At 39.5% G+C, this 23,505-nt stretch overlaps 1 protein-coding gene across 1 annotated transcript; it reads left to right on the top strand.

The window, feature by feature from the left end:
- Window positions 1-4,623: 4,623 nt before the first annotated feature.
- LOC145774227 (testis-specific expressed protein 55-like) lies at window positions 4,624-12,974 on the top strand. The gene is made up of 2 exons (XM_082585407.1): window positions 4,624-4,848; window positions 11,446-12,974. The coding sequence occupies exons 1-2, from the start codon at window positions 4,651-4,653 to the stop codon at window positions 11,578-11,580; spliced, it is 333 nt and encodes a 110-aa protein (XP_082441533.1). The 5' UTR covers window positions 4,624-4,650; the 3' UTR covers window positions 11,581-12,974.
- The last annotated feature ends 10,531 nt before the right edge of the window (window positions 12,975-23,505 follow it).

The raw sequence follows: 23,505 nt of genomic DNA, 5'->3' as shown, positions 1-23,505 counted from the left end.
CTGAGTTGTAGTAACACTCATGAAGTTATTGCTACTTAATTTTTCTCAAATTTTATCTCAAATGTGAATAGCCTATACTCATTCTATCTACAAATGTTTCCAAAAGAGCTGCTCAAATCTATCTGCCTCCCTTTCGCCTTTTCTCACTTGGAACGTTAACGTTTTCAAAATCAAAATTCTAAGTTTTTTTCATAGGGGAAGCCTCCCGTAATCCCCCTCTGGGTGTGTAGGTTTTTGCCCGACAGAACATGTGCACTAACATGTGCACTAATAGGCTACTCATTTTCCTTCCAAAAAATTTGCTGGCTAGGCCCTTGTCTGCATGATAGTGAAGTCTTGGGTGTGAAAAGGATTGTAGATGCCCGCAGAAGATTTCGCTGTAAAACTTAAAAAAGTGTAGCAATTTCAAAGCTCAATCCGACCAACTATTGCTTTTTGTCACGATTTCTTTCTATCTCTTACCAGAAAAAAGACTTGGAAAGGTTCGATGACGTAGTTTAATGGGTTATAACCGAAAAGCAGTCAATTAAATGTCGAATATTTCTACTAGTGAAATGATAATCTGACTTCTTGAAGGACTTTAACGAACGGCTTCTCAAATAACTTTAATTTCGAACACAATTTATATCAGCACCAATTCTCATCTACTTGTATTCAATTACTTCAACTTTCAATCAACAATAATTTCTGCACCAACTACCAATCCACAACTCATAACACAACTCTCATAACCAACTCATAATAATCTCAGAATAATAATTACGCAAATTACGCCACTATTTATAGAAGGTGGCTTCGGTCTGGTAACATCGAGAAGGTTACGTAATGTCACATTGTTCTGTCAAGTTGCAATAAATGTCAACAAGCAGAAGCTTATAGAAGTCTAAAGAATGTCACGTTCGCAAGAAGATTCTTACATAATAACGATTTCGCAATCGGACATTTACTGATAAACAACCTTATGACGTCATGACAAACGACGCTCAGAAATCATGAAAAACAACAGAACCTTCCAGAGTTGCATATTTACAGACGATTCTAGAAATACGTTACATAATACAGATTTCTCATTCAAAGGTTACTTCAGGTCATAACCGATAATAACACATCGCACCAAAATTCTACAACCAAAACAACACGCTCGTTGAAAATACAAAGCTAGCCATCGCGAGGCATTGCACGTTGATTGTGACACTTTTTATTATTTTGTTAACTCCAGCAGGTTTTTTCGCAGTAGGTTACTGCACTTTTAAATAACCGGCAGATCGAAGCAGAGAGCAAAAACCACCATCAAGTCACGCTTGAAAGCCCATCTTTGAGCAAAGCCGCAAACCATAGCAACAATCCTTTCACTTGAACCACTTGAGACATGACGTAGTAAGAAAGCAGTTTTCGCTGTCTTGAAAGAAGTGAAGATCCGAGTGACTGTTTGGCTAGCCAGTAGTAACTACACACTTTTCTAAACATATTTAAACAATCAAGGATGAACAAAACTTAATATGTTTAAAACTCTTTGAGTCAACTAATGTAGGTCTATCTCTCTGAAACTTTGCAGCAATGTTCGTCAAATGTAGGCTAATGTTTCACCAAAAAAAATAATGATAGGCATGGATTGGTGAAGTTTCAGAAATTCATTGCGGTAGCCGGTAGCTGATGGCTAGTTGGATTATTCAATTGGAGTGCTGAGCTCTTGTGACTTGTGAGTGACTGTAGTAGTAGCTAGATAACTTTTTCTTTTTACAGCAGTTTCAATGGAAAAACAGAAGCGAAAAAGAATGAGAATCTTTTTGGAAAAAAAATCTGAGTGATTTATGTATTTAACTTCCGTCGATGAACAATATGGTTTGTGTTTTATTGTTGTTCATGGTTGCGGGTTGCGCAACTACAGAAACAGAGGAGTTGAAACAGAGCTTGGAAACGATATTTTTGCCCCAGATATAAACTAGCGTTTCTTTTCTCAAAAGAATTTAGTTCTTGCTTTTCTCTGATTTATTTCTTTTCACAAATGTGTTAGGTTTTGAAACTAAACTTGGACAACTAGAATTTTTGTAATCTTTCGAATTAGATTATAATTAGAAGAATTTAAGCTTTTACAAATTCCTCTAACTTAGGATTAGATTTAGAGCTACCCAAGTTTTCACAAATTAGAGTAGAATTTAAACTAGATTAAAATTAGTTGGACGCAGTTGTCACATATCTAATATTTTTTTTAGTTGGATAAAAACGCCAAAGGGCAACTCGGGATCAAAGTGTCATTCCACCATCACAGCGCCAAAATCACTTACGTGATTAGGCCCTACATCAAAATATACATTGTAACGTCAGTGAGTTGATGAATTAAACGACTTTTCATGACTTTGCTGCTCAAGGAATAAAATGACACTTTGATCTTGATCGTTTTATTGCATTTTCTTTGTATAATGTTGATAAGAGTGCAGTATCCTTCCATTTGCCAAAAAATAGTGTTGGACAAACTAATTTTTTTATCAAAACTGGAGATTGGAGAAGAACTACAATTAGAGCAAACAAGTTTTTACCGAATTAGATTAGAATTACCTACATTTCGCTCTAACTTATCGAATTAGACAACTAGAATTATCTATTGTAGAATATACTAGAATTATCTAGTTGTCCAAGTCTGTTTAAAACAGATGTTTTTTCATGCTAAATTGTTGTCCTTTGACATCGCCCCATTGGATTGAAACACGAGGCCTTTTGTTTTGTGAAAATGAGAAATAAAGCTAATCCATAGCCTATAAGTCAAATTGTATCCAATTTCACTTTGCTATGTTGTTGTTGTATCAGATACGAAACGGCAGTAAGCCCTTTGACTTTTTTGTACACTGACACTTGCTGTCTCCTTTTTGATTTGTCAATATTTGATCTATAAAATAACAAACGGCTATTTGTTTGACGAGACTGATGAATTCTCTGAAAGTACGGTAGGTTGAAGTCAAAAGCGATGTTGAAGCGTTTTATTTCAACCTACGAAACACAAAGATGCCCTTCCTATTTTCGAAACCCGTTGCTAAGTAGGGAGCAACACGTGAAGGCTATTGAAAGCTGATTGTCCGAACAAAAACAAAACTATTGCCAAAATCAAAACGCAAAGCTTTTGCTTCATACAGGGGCGCCGGAAGCGGGGGGCAGATGCCCCCCCTGCCCTCAAATTTTCTGCAGATGGAGGGGAAGGGGGGGCAATGGTGCCCTTTTAAAGTCATATAAGCTACTGCAAATTTTGCAATATAACAATTTCTGCTATTCACTTTTAGCCTAATTATAATCTTTCATTTTTGCCTCAAAATAATATTTACGGCACAAAATTTTGAAACACAGTACAGGCCTTAAAACTCGTTTTTTTTCGGCAGCCATCGTGGCCTACCGGGAGCTCCTTCTTGGTGACCAAATCTGCGTGCTTGGAGGTCAAAACCCAAAATAAAAATAACGATAGCACAAGTAAATAGAATTAAGCTTGCAACAATGCTAAAATGATCATTTAGCGTTGTTGAAGTCTGGGCCTGGGCGACGTCCTGCAATAGAATCGTTGTACCACGCAATAACTGCTTTATCGGGATTGTAATCCGGTAGGCTACTGCGGGACCATCTAACGACACTCGCACGAGTGTCTTAAATGTGGCTGATTTTAAAGAAGTTTGCCACTCCCCTAGAATTCTTTTTAGCAACGAAAAACAACGTTCGACATGTGATGACGATGACGGCAAGGTAATAAAATAAGTATTTCAATGATGTGAAGGACATTACTAAAAGAAGCATAAACTTTGCAATATATGATCAAAAAATGTTTTCCCCTCGGATGTCAACTAGCCTAGTTCTCCTTTATAACAACGATTCAATGTCCGACAACATCGAATCGACATAAAAACGACAATGCTGCCAGCCGATGTAAATTAGCACTTCGGATTAACACTTTGATAAAATAAACGTCGGGATTCCTACAAACAAGACTATACTACCGTACATATTTTCGACAGTTAATTCACGATCATTCTATTGCGAAATTAAATAATTGGCTAGAAGAGACCGGCGGCCAAAATTGGCCGATTGAGGAGGTAGCACCGGCGGTCATTCTAGCACTACTTACCGGCCATGGCCGCCGTCTGCTTTAAGGCTTGACAGTAGGTTACATCATTATAACACAGCATGATGCCCTTCTTTGTATACCGGACACTTGTAGGCTATCATTACTCAATACATAGTGAGCTAATAGATTAGAATTATCGCTATATCTTATCTTAAAACTTGAAAAAAAAAATTGGCCTTTTAGTAAACAAAAGTGCCCTTTTTTCGTAATCCTGCCCCCCCAGTCAAAAATTGTTCCGGCGCCCCTGGTTGCTTCATGATGTTGCAAGTAGAGCATCCCAAATAGCACTGTAAATTTCATCAATTTGCAAAGTCTGCTTGAGAAAGTGAACCTGATAGCCTATTCACGTAAGCTCGCGGTTTTATCTTGTTTTTTTAGCACACCTCGGCATTTTCTGCTTTTCTTTTTCTCTTTCTGCAAGTTCCGAAACTGTGGAGGAACTGATAGAGGATTGAGTAGGCTAATATAGGCTACAATGTGTTAAACTTACTATTTAGATTGCCGTTTGTTTTTTCAGTTTGTTGCAGTGCTGTAAGTTCAAAAAAAATATGACTTCTGAATCTTTTGTCGAAAAACCTGTGTTATTGACGGAAACCAATGACCCCGCAGCTGAAAGAGTGTCTCCTTCCAAAAGTCCAACTCATTTGGCCAACACCCCACATGTGGAGACTACTCCTCACTACGAAGATCCATACGATAAAGCTGTAAAGTACATGGAACAGCATCATGTGCTTCACATTTTCCGGGTATGTAATAGCCCGTGGCCGTGAGATAACTGTTTTTAGCTTCCTGTGTTAACCAATGTTTTGCTTCTTTGCTATTCTGTTGGGTTCCATGTTTTTATTAGCTTTGCAGCTTTAGTAGTGAAATCAAGGCAAGTTCTGAATTGCCGCTGTAGGCTGTAGGCTATACTAGTGTATAGCCCAGGGTTCCCAACCGGGGTGCCGCGGCACCCTGGGGTGCCAATTGCAATGCTCAAGGGTGCCGCGAGATATTTTAACTTTAACCCGTTAAGTGTGGAATTTATTTATTTATTTTAACTCTAATCCACGGTAGGCCTTTGTTTTCTCGCCCAGGAAAAACAGCGTGAAAGAGATTTTGACTCGTTGCTGTTCTTTCCACAAAAACGCTTGAAACGCATCATTATTGCCAGGTTTCCTGATTTTATTTTGCGTTTCACGGCGCACAAAGTCAAATTGCAGTGATGGATTATAGGATTGTGTGACCTAGCACGATTATAAAATTGCACGATTGTTTGCGAACCATTATAAAATAGAAACTTTTGCATGGGGAATACCATACCTGCGCATACAAACACGATAGCCTACATAGCTAATCGAGAAAAGGCTAATTTATAATTAATTTGTTCTTTATACTTATGAATATATTTTGTGAATTGCTTTGCGATTACAATTGGGTCTCCAAATTAGTGGATTTTCCGTACAAACGAACATTAAAACTAAAAACGAGAACGACTGCTTATAGTCGAGGTAGAAATGTGGGTGGCTTTGTCGAATGTGCCTCGAGATATTAAGGGACTTTGTGCAAGAAGTCAAGCCCAAATTTCACACTAACTTTTGAATAAATACATTTATTTTCGCACGCTATACTGTACAACTCATTCTGTGTTATTTCATACAGTTATTTGAAATGCTGATATCTCATAAAATTGACCCAGTTTTGCCAGGGTGCCGCAAACTATTTATTTCTTTGATAGGGTGCCGCAAGGTCAAAAAGGTTGGGAACCACTGGATAGCCAGGCGCGAATCTAAGAGTTTTTTTCGGGGGGGGGGGCCAGAAAATTTGAAAATCAATTAAAAAGAAAGAAAAAGCTAAACAGATATGAACAATGATACTACGACATATACGATATGCTAGAAAATAGACATTAAAACAACCATTTTCATCAATTGTGATGCCGAGGGACTAATATCAGCTGTTTAGAAGCATATCAAACCATTTGATGCGGAAACATACAATTTTTTACAAATTTTCGGGGGGGGGCCGGGCCCCCTGAGCCCCCCCCCCATAAATCCGCGCCCGGGTATAGCCTATTGTTCTTTAACAAACTTTTGTTGTACGATAACTTGTTTGGGTCGCTGTAGTGTACAGCGCAGCTTTTGCAGTTGATAGTGCGGTTTGATGTTTGTTTCTCCCATGCTGCGCCACATTCATAGAATGCTTGTTTCAGCCATCTCGCAGCCAAGTGTAACAATCTAATCAAACACCGATGCACAAATACTGTAAAGGCACTCTAATATTGTGAGAGCAAAATGTGGAAATCAAAAGCATGGCTTGCTTGAAGTTGCTTTGACTCTGTAATTCTTTGTGGCAACCATTTGAAGTAGCACCGCTATTAATCATTTTAAAACCTTTTAACAGATATTGTGTGGCAAGAACAAATAGCACTTGTTGACAGTTGACACTTTATTTTACCAACTTGTTGCAGTTTACTTATGTTCTTTGGCAGTGGCGGCTGGTGAGCTGTGAAAGTGGTGGTGCTGCGGACGGGCGCAGCCCGGCCGCGTCTTCGCCGAAGGCGAGTAAAACGGCGGGGGGTCTGGGGGCCCCCCCCCAGAAAATTTTGAAAAATGACACTTAATTTGGTGCATTCTGTGCGCATCTTCAGCTCTAAATTGCAATGAAAAGTTAAGATAAAACTTTCGCGATTTGAACTTTATTATGCAGATGCAAATGTAAAAAATTAAATTTCTGCACTTTGCATATCTATAATTGGCTAAATCGCTGCTAGGCTGTTAAAAATTACATACATACAGCTCAGAAAAAGTTAAGGACTTAAATATTTATCAACATATTCCCTGGCTAACTTCCTTTTCTCTTCTATATAACCTTGTGGTATGTTGCCTATATTGTAGCACTATATTAAACAGAACGCCAAAAAAGAAAAAGCAGAACATATGAAGAAAAATAGAAATTTATTGTTGCAGATCTTCTACTTGTGACAGCACTCATTTCACAGTGAAATACAGTGTTTTTTATGTCTTGAAAACGTCTTGTAATTAACTCTGGAGACGTAATGAATACGACGTAGCAACTCTGCGCGGTGTGCTGAGGGTCAATTTCGTATATAACGAATGAATATCGCTGGTCCCGACTTGTCCGTTGCTTATTTATTTGCTTCAGATATATATACAACATACATGTTACACATCCATGTGGTGATATAAGAAAAAAAGAAAAGAAAAATACACGTTCAGGTCAGAAAACTACAAACATAACCATAGGTGAAGCAAGAGAAAATCGCTGGACGATGACACTTAGTCTTTACCACTACTATGAGTACGAGTAGGCTGCATGTCAGTCTTCCTTGTACAACAAATTAGAAGCAACATCACAAAACTTCGATTTTTAAATGAACATCAGCATTTAGCATGATATTGAAATGAAATTATATACATTTTTTCTTAATATAATTGAATTCTTCACCCCTGAGAACATAGGAATAGACACTTTGTTTATCATAATTGGACAAGAAACTAGTGGCAAAAATGTAAAACTTTAAATTGCGATTACTTGAAAACGACACAAGGTATCAAAAAAATTCCAACAGTTATGAAAATCATTCTAAATTATGTACATACCAAATGTGTAAAAATGAAGAAAATCTAAGAGATGGTGGTGTTCACCATTTGTTGAATTATAATAGAATGACTCTAGAGCATCAATCGTTAGTACATTACAGCAAACTTGGTGAGTGCTCACACTTTCAAATCCACATAAACCAAATACACCTCTATATAACTTTTTGTAAGCAACTTTAAACTTTCTTTTCCATTTAACAGAGACATTGGTCCATAGGTGTGCGTTATAAAGAGGCATGCAATAAGCTCGAAATATAGCTTGTTTTATATCCACACTACAATGTTTGACAAACGAAGGCACATTATTAGCGGCACAATACAAAGCTCAGATTTGTTTTTTTACATCACTATTGTCACACAACATGTAATCAATAAGCACACCAATATATTTGGTTGACTGCACAAACTCAACGTGTTGACCTTGAAGGGTCACAACAGAATCACATTGTAAGTTCATGCGTTTGTTACTAAAGCAAATGCAATGTGTCTTTGATGCATTAAACATAATATCATGAGATTTAGCATATTCGGAGCAAAGTGACAAAATAGCTTGGAGAACTTTCAAACTCCGAGCAAAACAACACATATCGTTAGCAAACATAAGATTGTTTAAATCAAATATAGTTATTACTATCTGAATCCTTAACAGCCTGTTTCACCTCAAACGGATCATCAGAAGAGTCTTATTCAAATATAATCTTTCTATAATAGATTCTATTTGTATAGGACTCTTCTGATGATCCGTTTGAGGTGAAACAGGCTGTTAAGGATTCAGATAGTAATAACTATATTTGATTTAATTCGCTCTGCTTTGCTTTTTTGCTTAGCATTGAGCACTTTTTGTAGTATTAATAATAGTTTTCATTGTTTTAAGATTGTTTAAACATGCATGACCGATGTAGCAGCCTATTGATAATGCATTTAGTCGCTTTGTTAAGTCATCTACATAAACAGCAAAAAGATAAGGGCTTAGGATTTCACCCTGTCTGACACCGTGAGTAACTGTATGTGTACAGTGTACATGAATCAGGAAAGGTACCGTAGATCTCCAATGTTGTACTCGCATGTGCTGGTTGTGGAACCAGTAACTTACATGCAAGTTCTACTGTACAGTACAAGGTATGGTTTGTGACGGTGAGTGCATTACGTAGGTACAGGTACATTCACGCACTACGTCCTCAACATCAAGTCAATATCTTTTCTTGCTTTCAGTTTGCAATAGAGAAGGAAATCCTGATACGCAAACTCACTCAGACGCGAAAAGAAATAATAATGCGAAGAGCTTTTCTGTTGCTGCTGAAAAGAATCTTTCTAATCCAGAACTGTGAAAATACAAATTCCTCCAATAAAGTTTTTAAATTCCTCCTTGGTTACGTTTAAGTATCACAGTGGTATTCGGATACTGTATTATATTCATGATTCCGATATCCATCCAACTTCCAAAGTTCTTGAATTCACTCCAAATCCAGAAAAATTAGTATGATGGCATGCGTGTCAAGTTATTAGCATGTAGGCCTACTACATCTATGAAAAAATAGAGAAAATGTTAATGCATATTGAAATTGTACAGATCAAAAACGAACCAGAGTTTTATCAAAATTCACTGCACAAAAAAATTGCTTCTTTTGTAAGTCCTGTACGTTTCGTTTATTAGAGCAGCCCCTATTGCCTAGCTTACAATTTATAAACAGTTGAACAGCTTTGTGACCTGCATACATTAATTTAACAAACAATAAGAAATTTACTTGCCACATTTATTATGTATACTGTACAAAAAACTGTATGACAATAATAGCTTAATCTGCTGCTCAGCTTTTGTATCAACTCTAGCTAATTAGGTTGATCCATCTCAAAAAAAAAAACACATATTCAAATTCAAGTAGGCTTACAACACATACAAGTGAAACTGTCCTTTGCTGTACCAGTAGGCCTACAACCTACTGTTATTATTGGTCACAGCGGTAAACCATAATCTCTTCTTGGGAAAATTTTAACATAAAGTTCCCTAATCCGTTCGTCTGTATATAATGACCGAAGAAACACACACTTGAACTTCTTTTCAAACAGTGTATTCCTGTAAAATTAGCCCGAGGCTACCGAAAACGAGGGGGTGCAACGCCTACACCACTTAAACTGTCACTACACAACAGATTACTTGGATAAAAGACGGAACTTTTGTCCAGCTAGCAAGCACTAAGCCAACAGTTAAATGTGCGGCCAACTTTCAAACAATCATTTTACGAATGACCAGAATAGATAGCAATATCTCAAATTCACGTATGCAGTACTGTGACGCAATAATGAAAGACAATTATGAAGTCATTTCAACAGGTGTTTAAAGCTAATGTAATATTTCCTGTTTAAACAGGCCCAAACAAGTCCTAACAAGTTTGACACAAGTCTATGAACGATGGTGCAATTTTGGCACATTTTCTAGCAACTTCCATGACGTAATATTCAGTAGACTTGAACGGTTTTATATGACGTTTGATTTGTACAGAGATTGGCCGTAACAATTATATATATAATGTTTGGCGAGAGGCTCATTTTAAGATACATACGCAATATCTGTACCGGTGTGTAGATCAATGCATCATCACAGAATTTATTTTTTTCAGGTTTTCATTAAATTTTATATAAAAGGCAGCTCAGTCACAGAACTGAACAGTTTGGCCACAAAGTTCAAGTGTGCCCTGTCTCTAAATAATTGCCCAACCGGCTCACTCGCCCTAGCAGTTTGGGATATGCGCCTATGCCCATTGCCAGACTATCCACAGTAGGCCATACATAATACATACTTTTAATTTTATACTTTTTTCCAAAAAGCTGTAGCCCAGTAGCCCACTGCAGCCAACAACAGGTAAATCTCTCTACTTCGAAGTGTTGGTTTGGTGCTGAATCAAGGTTGCCAGATGTTTTTAAAATTCCCAGTCCAGTTGCTATTGAAAAGTAGCCCTCACAGGAGATGAAACAAGCCCAAAAGTAGCCCTAACTATGACAAATTCACGCAAAATGTAGTCAAAATCAAAAAGACATTAGTAAAAATATAACAAAACCAAGCAAAAAAAACCACAACTGCTAAAATTTTCCCGCGACTCTAAAACAAATATAATCCAATTCCGCGGGAAAACCGCAGAACTGGCAACTCCTGGAGCTGTCCTGACACAGCTCCAAGATCATCCCATCTTATCATTCTAAGGCAGCCAAACTACGTCATTGTCACATGACTTTCATTTGGTTCGTTTGCTTTGATGACGTCGGGGCCCTGGAGCTGTTTTAGTCTTTGCGCCAGCCAAAGCGTCATCAAAAAGCAGTCATGTGACAATGAGGTAGTTTCCCTATGTTAGAAAGCGTTTCCAGTTAACAAAGCGAAAAAGTTGGAAAGGTCTACAAATCTAAACGGATTCATAAAAATAATGAAAAATCACAACGTTTGCTACATTTCTTATAACGTGAAGAACGAGGGAAAAATTTGGTGGTGCTGCAGCGCCACAGCACCATTACACGAGCCGCCACTGTCAATCTTTGGTAATAATTTATTTAACTTAGATCCTTTTTCTCTGCAACTGTGCAGACTAAAATATGCTTTTTTTTAAGTAAAGACAAGTAATCGAACATTCAAGTGTTCTTTTTGTGATCATAAAGTTTGTCCATTGTTCCTTAACTTTTCTAAACTGCTGCAAAGTGCTCTCCACGTTGTTGCGTATCCAAGAGTTAAATTCTTGTCGATTTGCTTTTCAGGAAATTACTGAGCACATGGTTCACTCCAGACCGGATGATCCTTTGCGTTTCATGCTCAATGAAGTTCAAAATATGCTGAACGACCGGGAGAAGAAAGTAGCAGATATATTGAAAGCTTCTTCCAAGAAAGATTGATTGTTTTTTACCTTTTTTGCAATGTTTTGTTTAGCCTACATTCAAACTCTCAGTTATAAAAAGCAGTCTTAGTTAAGACTCTGATATAGTTCAAAAATGATTTTCAATTCATATTTAGAACAGCAACAAACAAAGCGTTTAGTAGGAAAATTTTTGAAGTATCGGTACATGTGTGCCCCATCAAATTTCATTACTGTACCGTGTATCATTGTTGTTGACCTGGTGATGTAGCCTAGCTGTGGATTGCATGAGCTAGGCTACTGCCCACGCAAACCAGTCGTTCATAACTGCCAAATTCATTTTTAACTAAATAAGAGAAATTTCGGCAATGTTATGTGTATAAACTGATGAATGCATGTAGGCTGCAGTAGCCTATTGTTAGTAACCCTATTGCAACCATGCAAAATCAGATTTGGAAAATGCGTAGCCCATGTGAATTTTGTTATCTGTTGAGTTGGATTTTTATACTTTGTCATAAAATTTTCTTAATCAAAAATGTAGCCGTGATTTTCCATCCGCACTGGGTAACTGAAGCCTATACATACGCTATGTCATTACACTATGTTGTGACTTTGCTTTACCTGGCTGTTGCATCATGACGCCTGTGCATATTTTCTGTTTTTTTTTGTGCTGTAAACACAACACTGTTGTTAATCAATTACCTTTTGAAGTCATATTTTAGTTCCACGTTCATAATCATTGTTTTTCACTGTATCTTAGCCTACACTGGTCTGAAAAATGTTGTTTCAAACGTTGTGGGTGAGATTTTTATACCTTTTTTGGCACTTTCATTTACAGAAGCTAATTTTTTTTTATTTACTGCGTGACAATTAGATAAAACTTAATTGAAATTTTGGCAAAGTCTTAGAATCGTAGATTATATTCTGCCACAAGGTGCTTTTGATGTGAAAAGTATTTTGCTGTGAAGCTATCACTTTGGCTTTGTTACGGCCAATCTCTGTACAAATCAAACGTCATATAAAACCGTTCAAGTCTACTGAATATTACGTCATGGAAATTCCTAAAGCATGTGCCAAAATTGCACCATCGTTCATAAGACCTGTTTGGACTTGTTTGGGCCTGTTTAAACAGGAAATATTACATCAGCTTGAACACCTGTTGGAATGACTTCATAATTGTCTTTCATTTATTGCGTCACAGTTACTTTCTACGTGAATTTGAGATATTGATATCTATTCTGGTCATTCGTAAAATGATTGTTTGAAAGTTGGCCGCACATTTAACTGTTGGCTTAGTGCTTGCTAGCTGGACAAAGGTTCCGTCTTTTATCCAAGTAATTTGTATTGTAGTGACAGTTTTTAGGTGTACGGCGTTGCACCAGTCATTTCGATAGCCTCGGGCTAATTTTACTGGAATACACTTTGAATAGACGTTTCGAAAGTGTGTTTATTTTTGGGTCATTGCATGCAGACGAACGGATTTGGGAATCTTACGTTACAATTTTCCCACGAAGAGATTATGGTTTACCGCTGTGACCATAAAAAATAAAAGACGATTCTCTGTCTAGTGTTTGGCACAGAAGCACTTAGAAGCAAAAAATAAAAGACGAAGTTGTTGGTTGGTAGGCTACAAAAGCAAAGAAATAATAAAAGAAGATCTTGTTGGTTGGTAGTCTAAAGAAGCAAAGAAAATTAAAGACATTTCTTCTCGGTAGGCAACTGAAGAACTTTAAGCTAAAAAGTAAAGACATTTCTTCTCAGTTTGGTACAGAAGAAAAAATAACTTTGACATTCATTGGCAAGAAAGAAGATTAAAGGCAATCCATCTGTGCTTGAAGATTCAAGTGGAAGAATCCAAGCAAGTTTTGTGGACGTTTGGACTTCACATACTCGTACAGCTACGGTATCGTGCATTTAAATTCTTTTTTGTATTTTTACGGTCTTGGCAGTTAAGTTTTTTATAACTACTGTAATTTGTGTGTTTGTGTAACTTAATTTTTTAATTGTTAAATTTAGCCCTAACATTTAATATGTCTACACTCGGTGGTGACAAGGACTCGACCGCCGTAGACTCGACTGAGTTTAAGCCTGATGATGTTCTTTGCGGTCGGGCAGGCCATTCTGGGGAGGGACCCATTAACGATGAGGCTAAGTCAGTTCGAGAGGCCCGGCATCTTAGACGGGATATTTTGACTCAAATTGGGGAACTTTCTGTAGCCCTAGGTTCTTTGAGTGATAAGCAGGAACTGTTAATTTTTCGATCTAACTTATCTACTTTAGAAGAGGAATTAAGGCATTTCCATGCTCTTTTGAGTAAAATTGTTAACTCTGCAATCTTGGCAGAACTTCGTGATAGGGTAGATCCCGAATTTAACTCGTTAAAAAATAACTTCGAACAAAAAGAAAGTGAGTTCTCAGATAGGTTGGATGCTGACATACATCCTGAGGATAGCGCCTCAAATGTAAGCACTAGGATGTCTGAGAGCTCGTCACGGATAGTTGCACAAATTAACCTACAGTTAAGACGAGAGGAGCTCCAGATCCAAGCTGAGGCCGAAGCAAGAGCTGCTGAGGCCATCGCAAGAGCAGAGGCCATACGAGCTGAGGCCGCACGAGCAGAGGCTGCCGCGAGAGCTGAGGCCGACGCGAGAGCTGCTGAGGCCGCACGAGCAGAGGCTGCCGCAAGAGTTGAGGCCGAAGCCGAAGCTAGAGCTGCTGAGTTCGCACTCAAAGACGCTCAGTTGAGGGCCGAACAACGTAAAGAGGCAGTTTTAGCTGAATATCGTTCTGAGTTGGGCTCCCGGCGTAGCTCTAGGAAGGGCTCTTCTAGGCATTCCAGAAGTGAACATCAATCGCAGTTTAATTTACCTAACCTTTTCCAGACGCCTGTTCAATCTGTAAGTGGACCAGTGCAATCCACACGTTTTCCAGCTGTTTCAGGAGGTCTCGGGGCCGCGGCTAAGGGTCTTCCGAAGGACCTAGTGCCAAGGCCTGCGAATTTTAGCCGAACTCTTCCCCCAGAGCGTACAGGTCACGGGGCCGCCATTAGCAGTAATGCTTTGCCCCCTTCAAAGTTTTCTGCGCCGCTAGTTGTTGATCGCCCAGCTACACGTAATTTGGGTGGTTGTGAGAGGCGTATCGTGTCTCCTGATTTTAACGTGTTTGAGGATCGTGATCGGGCTGTGCATGGGACTGAGCCCACTCAGCCCCTTAAGGGATATAGCTTGTCTTCTCCCGCTAAATCGAGTTCTCAACAGCAGGATTGCTTTTTTGAATACCAAAATAGTAGGACGTTCTTCGATAAGGCGGCCTTGATTGGTTACGATGGTAATAATATGCCATTTATTTTCTTTAAAAATCGTGTTATGGCCTTGATGGCAGCTTCGCCCTTTAAGGGAACTCGTTTGACTTTGTTACAAGCAGCTTGTGTTAGAACAGCTGCGCAAACGATTGCTAATTTGGTTTCCGACACTCCTGGCTTGTCAGAGGAAGACAGAATAGAAATGTCGTTAGCTCGCTTGTCCCAGCGTTTTGGAGTTCGTGGAGGTCTTTTTGCCGAACCAGAAATTAGAAAGTATCGCTATGGTAGCAAATTGAATTCGACCTCTTCCAGTGATCTGAAAGAGTTTAAAGATGAATTGTCGCAGTGTCTGCTTTACGCGCAAGCTTATGGTCAGCGTGACAAATTGGAAGGTCGTTTTGTTTTGGATTTGGCTAAGCGACTCCCGTTTGACGCTAAGCAGCGTTATCTTGACTTTTTAGGTGATCAGTATGGTGGCACTGATGAGCCTACTTTTCAGAGTTTGTTTGAATTTGTAGTACGGGAGGAAACGCGTAAGTCGACTGATTTTAGCATTATGCTAATGGGCGATTCTGGTGAGTCGCAGCAATTTAAAAAGTTTGGCAAAGGAAAATTGCCTTCATGTCCGGTTAGGCAGACGTCGGTAAAACCCCATGATAATGTGATTTCAGGGAGTTCGCAGTACTCGACTGCTGTTGGCGCACCGCGCGGCGGTGTGGCCAGACGTAGTGACATACCGGCATGTTTTTGTTGTTCATCACGTGGTCAAGTGGAATATCATTTTTTGTCTAATTGTAAAGAATTTTTGCGCTTGACACCTAAAGATCGGAGAGATGTCATTGTGAAAGCTGGCAAATGCTTGAATTGTTTGCGCCAGCATATGGTTAGAGACTGTAATCATGCAAATAACTGTCGTAAGTGTGGACCTACCAACGATAGGAAACACTATTTTCTTCTGCATGATTTTTATGTGACGTCACGTGATTCTCTGGATTTGGTCGGTAAAGATGAGGCTGGTGCTAGAGTTCCTGTGCGTAATGTTAAGATTGGAAATGTTAAAGCAGCCTTTAACCGCGTTACTGCTGCTCGTGTTTTGAATCCAATGACGGGCAAATCGAAGTTGGTGTATTGTCAGCATGATCCTGGTTCGCAGTTGACCTTTGTTTCGAGTGACTTGGTGTGCGAACTTGGTCTTAAACCGTATGATAAAGCGTCGTTTAAAATGGATACTCTGGCTGGTCAGAAACCTACTTGTGCTGACCTCGTTAAACTCAACATCCAGTCGTTAGAGACTGATGAACTGTTTTGTGATATAACCTCGGTGGTTAACCCAGCTTGGGCTGACGATGTTAAAACTTTACCCCATAAACAAGATTTAAGTGGTTTCCGTCATTTTCATGACGTGAATATGTTTCATTTGAATGATTGTAGTACTGTAGATGTACTGATTGGCAACGACAACGCTTATTTGATGTGTGCAAAAGAAGAGCGTGTTGGTGACAATCGTAGTGAACCGCATGCTTTGCTCACTCCTCTCGGTTGGTTGGCTTGTGGTGGTAAGTCACCCTTAGTTGAAAGCGTTGCTAAAGTGTGCAGAGTGCAGACGTCTTCAGAGTCGGATGTCATCTCTGGCTTTCAGCGTAAAATTGAGTCTCGCGATATGGAAATAGCAGACCTGAATAAAGTCATTCAGGATTTAACTTTGCAAAATGAAACCTGTGAATTGTCTCGCAATGATAATTTGGCTAGAGAACTTGTCGAACCGAATATTGAGTTGAAAGATGGTCGATTTGAGATACCTGTTCCGTTGAAGGAAGATATCGATCTACCTAACAATTTTGTGTTGGCGTCAGATAGAGCTGCTGCTTTAAGAAAGAAAGCTTTAAAACAACCTGAACTTCGTGATTTCCTTACTGACACCATGAAAGATCTTAAATCTAATGGCTATATTGAGCGTGCTGGTGAAGCAGGAAATGTCAAGGGATTTGAATGGTATTTACCATACTTTGTGACGTCACAATTAAAAAAGCGCATTGTTTACGATGGCAAGTCTGAATTTCGAGGAACTTGTGTTAATGATGTGATGTTTTCGGGTCCTGACTTGTTAAACCCTCTGGTAGATGTCTTGGCTAGATTTCGGCTTGGTAGATTTGGTCTCATGGCTGATGTGACTAAATGCTTCTTTCAAATAAAGTTACCTGAGTCGCAGAGGGATTTGTTTCGTATATTGTGGTTTGAAGATGATGACCTTGAAAATGGTAGAATGGTACCCTTTCGTTTTTGTGTACACCCTTGGGGAATAAAGAGTAGCCCATATATCGCTTGCTTGGCTATAAAGAAAATGATCGAGCAGAATCCCAGCGGTGCTGGTGACCTGACACTCTGCAATATTGCAAATAATATGTACATGGATGATTTTATATTTTCGGTTGATAGCTTAGAGGAAGCTCAGCAAATCACTCATGAATCAATTGCTTTGTTTGATAGCCGTGGGTTTAAACTTGTTAAGTGGAGTGCTAACAAGGAGGCTATGATTGTCTTGTCAAATTTGGATAATGAGATGCTCTCACCTTTGATTCGTGATGTGGACTTTCAGACTGAAAATATGACTTTGCCATCAGCGAAGACATTGGGTTGTGTGTGGCAAACCGAGTCTGACGAGATGCGTATCGCATGTTCCTTAAAGCCCTTAGCTAAACACACGCGCCGAAGTATGCTCAGTCAGCTTGGACAAAATTTTGATCCGCTAGGCTTTGGAGCGCCATTTTTTCTAAAAGCACGCCTTGTACTTCAGCAATTGGCGATAGACAAGTTTGATTGGGACACCGAGGTCCCTGATAGCTTTGTTAAAGAGTGGGAGTCGTGGCTTCGCTCTTTGGACCTGCTTAAGGATTTTTCGTTACCGAGATGGTATTTTGCAAACTCTGGTGTGTGCAGTCCGGATGATATTGTCTCATATCAATTGCATGGGTTTAGTGATGCTTCGAATCAAGCTTTCTCTTCTGTTGTTTACTTACGTAGACTGGTTAACGGAGTTCCGAGTGTGTCTTTCGTTCTGGGTAAATCTACCATTGTTGTAAAAAATCAGTTTTCTTGGCCGATAGCTAGGAAAGAGCTTGTTGCCGCTTTGAATACAGCAAGACTCGTGAAGCAGGCCTACGAGGCATTGAAGATGCCCGACTGCAGTAAGTATTTTTGGTGTGATTCTCGGACTGTGTTGCAGTGGGTTAAGAACCCTGATTTACGTTTGAATAAGTTTATTACGCGTCGAGTTGAGCATATTTTATTGTTGTCTGGAGCCCAGGATTGGCGTTTTTGCCCTACCGATATGAACCCAGCTGATGTTGGCACAAGGCCAAATCTTATTACAAAGAAAGAGTTTCGAGAGTTGTGGTTAAATGGTTCTAGTCTTCTCTATCAGTGTGAAGAAATTCCATCTGTAGAAAACCCCACTCCAGTACCTGTCCATAGCCTATATCTTCGTGACGAAGAGGGGTCGCTTGACGTTGCACAGGGTGGCCTTCACAGATTGATCGAGGCCGCACCTTCTTTGTATGTTATGAAAAAGAGAATTGCTTATTTGGTTGCTTTTGTTGAATTTTTGTGCTGTAAAACGAGAAAGCGTAGCTTTATGAAGCCAAAACTGGACGCCTCTTATCTTAATAGAGCCTTAGACTTAACTGTGAAGTTTGTTCAGAAGAGCGTGTATGGCGATGTGTTACAGTTAATGACCAAACGATCGCCGGATGCACTTGAGGAAGTGATAAAGCGGGGTAGTGTTGGCGCTTCGCAACGTGAGAAGGAACGCTTGAAGGAATTGCGTTCACTTAAGAAGTACAGACCTTGTGTAGATGATGCTGGTGTAATCCGCATTGAAGGGCGCTTAAGTAACTCTCCCGAGATTTCTCTAGAAGCAAAGCATCCGATTGTTTTGCCTTCGAAACACCCCTTCACTAGGCTTGTTGTACTGTCGCATCATAATCGAAATGCGCACTGTGGAGTACAGCACACTTTGTTGTCTACGCGACAGAAGTTTTGGATCGCTAATGGTAATGCTTCCGTGAAGAGGTATCTTAATGATTGTGGTGTATGTGCGATTGAGAAAGCTCGGCCTATAAGGCAGCTCATGTCTGATTTACCTTTGTCTCGCACAACTGCCCATAGGAAACCCTTTTTTGATTGCGGCTTAGACTATCTTGGACCATTGACCTTTGTTGAAGGTAGGAGTCACAAAAAAGCTTGGGGACTCTTATTCACATGTATGGCATCTCGCGCTATTCATGTTGAGCTGGTCACGTCATTGTCGCTGAGTGATTTTTTACTTGCCTTTACAAGGTTTACAGATTTACGTGGGCAGGTTAATGCTATCTATTCCGATAATGGAAGTACCTTTCAGGCAGCATCTAAGAAGTTACCCGAGTTGATAGAATCAGCTGAATTTCACAACGCCCTGAGACAGAGAGAGATAAACTGGGAATTTATACCTCCGTATGCTCCGGCGCAAGGTGGCGCCTGGGAGGCAATGGTAAAACAATTTAAAATCGCATTTTTTCACATTTTGGACTCTTCAATTCGTAAGCCCAATTTTATTGAACTGCTTACGTACACAGGCAGTGCCGTTCGGATCGTGAACGAACGCCCTTTGGTACCTTTGAGTGACGACCCTAGGGATTTTACTGTCATCACCCCTGCCTCACTTTTGACCCCATACTTAGACCCATACTGTGCTGTTGGGCAACCACATGATCGTGACCAATTAAGAAGGGATTATCGGTTCAATTTGTCACTTTCTCAGCAGTTTTGGAATAAATGGATCGATTTTTACTTGCCAGGTCTTCAGGGCCGGAAAAAATGGCTAAAAATGGCCGAGAATTTGGAGCCTGGTCAACTTGTAGTGGTAGGTTCTCTCCAAGACATTGGTAAACGTGGGAAGTATCAACTTGGGAGGGTGCATGAGGTAGTTCCACAAATTAGGAAAGGGAAGCCTGTGGTTCGTAGAGCCAAAGTTGCCGTCTGCAACTATGATGAGAGTACGGGGAAAGTGAAAGTAGACTACGTGTTGAGGGATATTTCGTGCCTCGCCCCCGTAAAGAACACCTAAGTGTTAGGGTTTGAGCCTGGTTTTGTCTGCGGTGGCCGATACTTGTCTGAGCCCAGAACAGTCGGTTATTATCGCAATAATTTATTGTATATAGCGTCATTTTAGCGTGTACCTATGGTACCAATTTCATGTATCGTCGCGTATTCTTATTGCTGTTCATTCTTTGCATGCCCTTTGTATTTGCGTATTAACTTAACGTGAGTGACTCAAGCAATTTGTGTATCATGTGTTTTATTCATTGGCTCACGATTGTCCTTCAATTCTTTTTTAGTTATGCCATGTTAGACTGTCATAACTAGGGGCCGCTATGTTACGGCCAATCTCTGTACAAATCAAACGTCATATAAAACCGTTCAAGTCTACTGAATATTACGTCATGGAAATTCCTAAAGCATGTGCCAAAATTGCACCATCGTTCATAAGACCTGTTTGGACTTGTTTGGGCCTGTTTAAACAGGAAATATTACATCAGCTTGAACACCTGTTGGAATGACTTCATAATTGTCTTTCATTTATTGCGTCACAGTTACTTTCTACGTGAATTTGAGATATTGATATCTATTCTGGTCATTCGTAAAATGATTGTTTGAAAGTTGGCCGCACATTTAACTGTTGGCTTAGTGCTTGCTAGCTGGACAAAGGTTCCGTCTTTTATCCAAGTAATTTGTATTGTAGTGACAGTTTTTAGGTGTACGGCGTTGCACCAGTCATTTCGATAGCCTCGGGCTAATTTTACTGGAATACACTTTGAATAGACGTTTCGAAAGTGTGTTTATTTTTGGGTCATTGCATGCAGACGAACGGATTTGGGAATCTTACGTTACAATTTTCCCACGAAGAGATTATGGTTTACCGCTGTGACCAGGCTTATACGGTACTAATAGACCAAGTTTTATGTTCTCTAGATGGTGTAAATGACTGATCTTCTTGCAAGATAAATTTTGAAACTGTGTAAGTTATTTTGGTTATTTATGGATCATGTCGAAAACAAGGCATTTGTAGCCTATGAGCAGTGGTGTCTATTTAGCTAACCTTTTCACCTGATGCAAACGTTTACTCAGGCAACTGACTAGGTCTATAGTTGTTGTTTGTAATGAATGATAACTTTTGACAGGGATTTTTAGAAGTAGCCTACGGGGTGTCAAATTACTTGCCAAGAAACAGCTTGGAGACTATAGGCCTACGCAGGGATGGAGGAACCATTTTAAAAGTAGGTGGGCCCAGAGGCGCAGCAGTCAAAGTCAATGCAACTTCTGGGGGGCAAAGCCCCCCAGACCCCCATAACATTGTTGCATTCCTAAAATTTGAAACCGTTCACACTAGCAGTCGGCAACCTACGGCCCGCCAAGAAAAATCATCCGGCCCGCCGCTCCTTTACAATTTATAGTAATATGTGGCCAGGCCAGTGGTTTATTACAGTATAATCTAATGGAAAAACAAGTAGGCTAAGTTACTTTTCATTACGGTAATCATTTTAGAAGGCCCACGTTTTTGATTTGCAGCGTTTCTGTTTGTATAAACAAAGCACTCAACATAAAGCGCCATTATGATACAAAACATATTATTTTTTCCAAGTTAATGAGTCAAACAAGGAACGGCAAAGTTAATCTACTCAAAAATAGCTTTAAAACAGCAAATTTCTCTGCTACAAAGGAACGAAAAACCAATGAATCAGAAAATCCTTTTGCTAGCTACAAGGTAGCACAATCAAACCAAAAGATAAGAAATCGTATAATGATGGAGAATTTGGGAAAAGGTGTAAGATGGATGTTATTGAAAACATATGTACAGAGAAAAAAACAAACCACTTTTTAGATATAGGCCTAAGTCTTTCAACAAGAACCATAACTCGACGAAAAGAAGAGATATCGGGGAACATAACATCTAGCAAAAAGTTATTGTATATCTACAGTTCTTCGCAATGGCAATAGATGAGAGCACAGACACGACAGATAAGCCTACAGCTGAGCTGGCAGTATTTGTGCGTGCAGTAAACAAATATTTTGATGTTTAAGAATTTGTTCAGCTGATTCCCGTCAACGATATTACTAGCCGATATTCTGAAGGCATTAGGCTACGTCAACGCCTTGAAATCATGCCTCTGAATCTATTAAAACTGGCATTAATAGGCTACGGCCCGCCAAGACCATGTAAAGTTTGGCTTTGGCCCGCTGCTAGAAAAAGGTTGCCGACCCCTGGTTTACACATTGCGTTTTCATAATTGCCTTTCGTGCCAACAGGTAAAATTTTTCATTTTTGGGCCGGATTTGGTCAAAAAATTTACAAAACTGTTGAATTGCTCTATAGCGCTGTACAAAATGTGGCGATGTACACACAAATAAAAAGGCAACAATACACACACAGTTATAATACCACCTGGGAGTAATAATATGCAGCATTATACAGTAGGCTACGTGCATATGTAATGATATCACCGTTCTAACCATAGAGAACATAAAGAATAATTATATTGATTGATAGGTTGCTCCACCAGTCACACGCAACCATACCCACACGTGCTGCACATCAATAATGGACTCAACAGAAAAGTTTGAAGATTAGATTTCATCATTGAGCTATCAAAGATAATCAAACCAGTGTGTATCAAATGAGTGACCTTTTTTTGGAGCTCCCTCTCTGATTTGGCGTTTTCGTTACCTTTTTAAAAAAAATTGTCTTCCAAAAGTGGGTGGGCCAGGTCCACCCAGAAAATAAAGTAGGTGGGCCCAGGCCCACGGGGTTCCTCCATCCCTGGGCCTACGTTATAAAAAAAAATTGCCAAATGTTTTTTAAAATCTTCGGCGAAAGTGTTATTTTACATAGTAGCCCTGAACTTTCTTACGTTCAGATACTGAGTGCATTAGGTTCTATAAACTTGATATTTCGGTTTTCACCGCGGCCTCTAAGCTTAAGAGCAACCAATGTAGCTTAGCCTTGAGACCCCTTTAAATATTTAAAGAAAGCACCTTCATGAAATCAGAATACAGCTTATTCGAAGCCAGTGCCTCATTGTGTAACGTAGCCTACAATGCATGCAGGGGCACCGGAACGATTTTTGACTGGGGGGGCAAGATTACGAAAAAGGGCACTTTTTTTAACTAAAAGGCCAATTTTTTGTCAAGTTTTAAGATATAGCGATAATGCTAATCTATCAGCTCACTATGTAAAGAGTAATGATAGCATACAAGTGTCCAGTATACAAAGAAGGGCATCATGCTATGTTATAATGATGTAACCTACTGTCAAGCCTTAAAGCAGCCTGCGGCCATGGCCGCTAAGTAGTGCTTAAATGACCGCCGGTGCTACCTCTTCAATCGGCCAAGTTTGGCTGCCGGTCTCTTCTAACCAATTATTTAATTTTGCAATAGAATGGTCGTGGATTAACTGTCGAAAATATGTAGTATCAAAGAGTGACGCAAAATTAGGTCAGCGAGTCATAATCGCCACTGTTGCATTGTGCGGGGATATTTGTTATTGATGGAATATATCCAGCTGCAATCACCAGCGCTGTAAGTCTTGTTTGTAATTCTCGACGTTTATCTTTAACAAAGTCTTAATCCGAA

The sequence above is a fragment of the Aplidium turbinatum genome, chromosome 7, assembly GCF_918807975.1.
Source record: "Aplidium turbinatum chromosome 7, kaAplTurb1.1, whole genome shotgun sequence".
In the NCBI taxonomy this organism is placed as follows: domain Eukaryota; kingdom Metazoa; phylum Chordata; class Ascidiacea; order Aplousobranchia; family Polyclinidae; genus Aplidium; species Aplidium turbinatum.
This window is presented reverse-complemented; position numbering and strand designations above follow the sequence as displayed.

What these genes read in the sequence shown, in the direction of transcription:
- LOC145774227 (XM_082585407.1), top strand. Translation starts at nt 4,651, where the DNA reads ATGACTTCTGAATCTTTTGTCGAAAAACCTGTGTTATTGACGGAAACC. An exon ending in ATGTGCTTCACATTTTCCGG is followed by an intron (nt 4,849 to 11,445) that starts GTATGTAATAGC and finishes TTTGCTTTTCAG; the next exon opens with GAAATTACTGAGCACATGGT.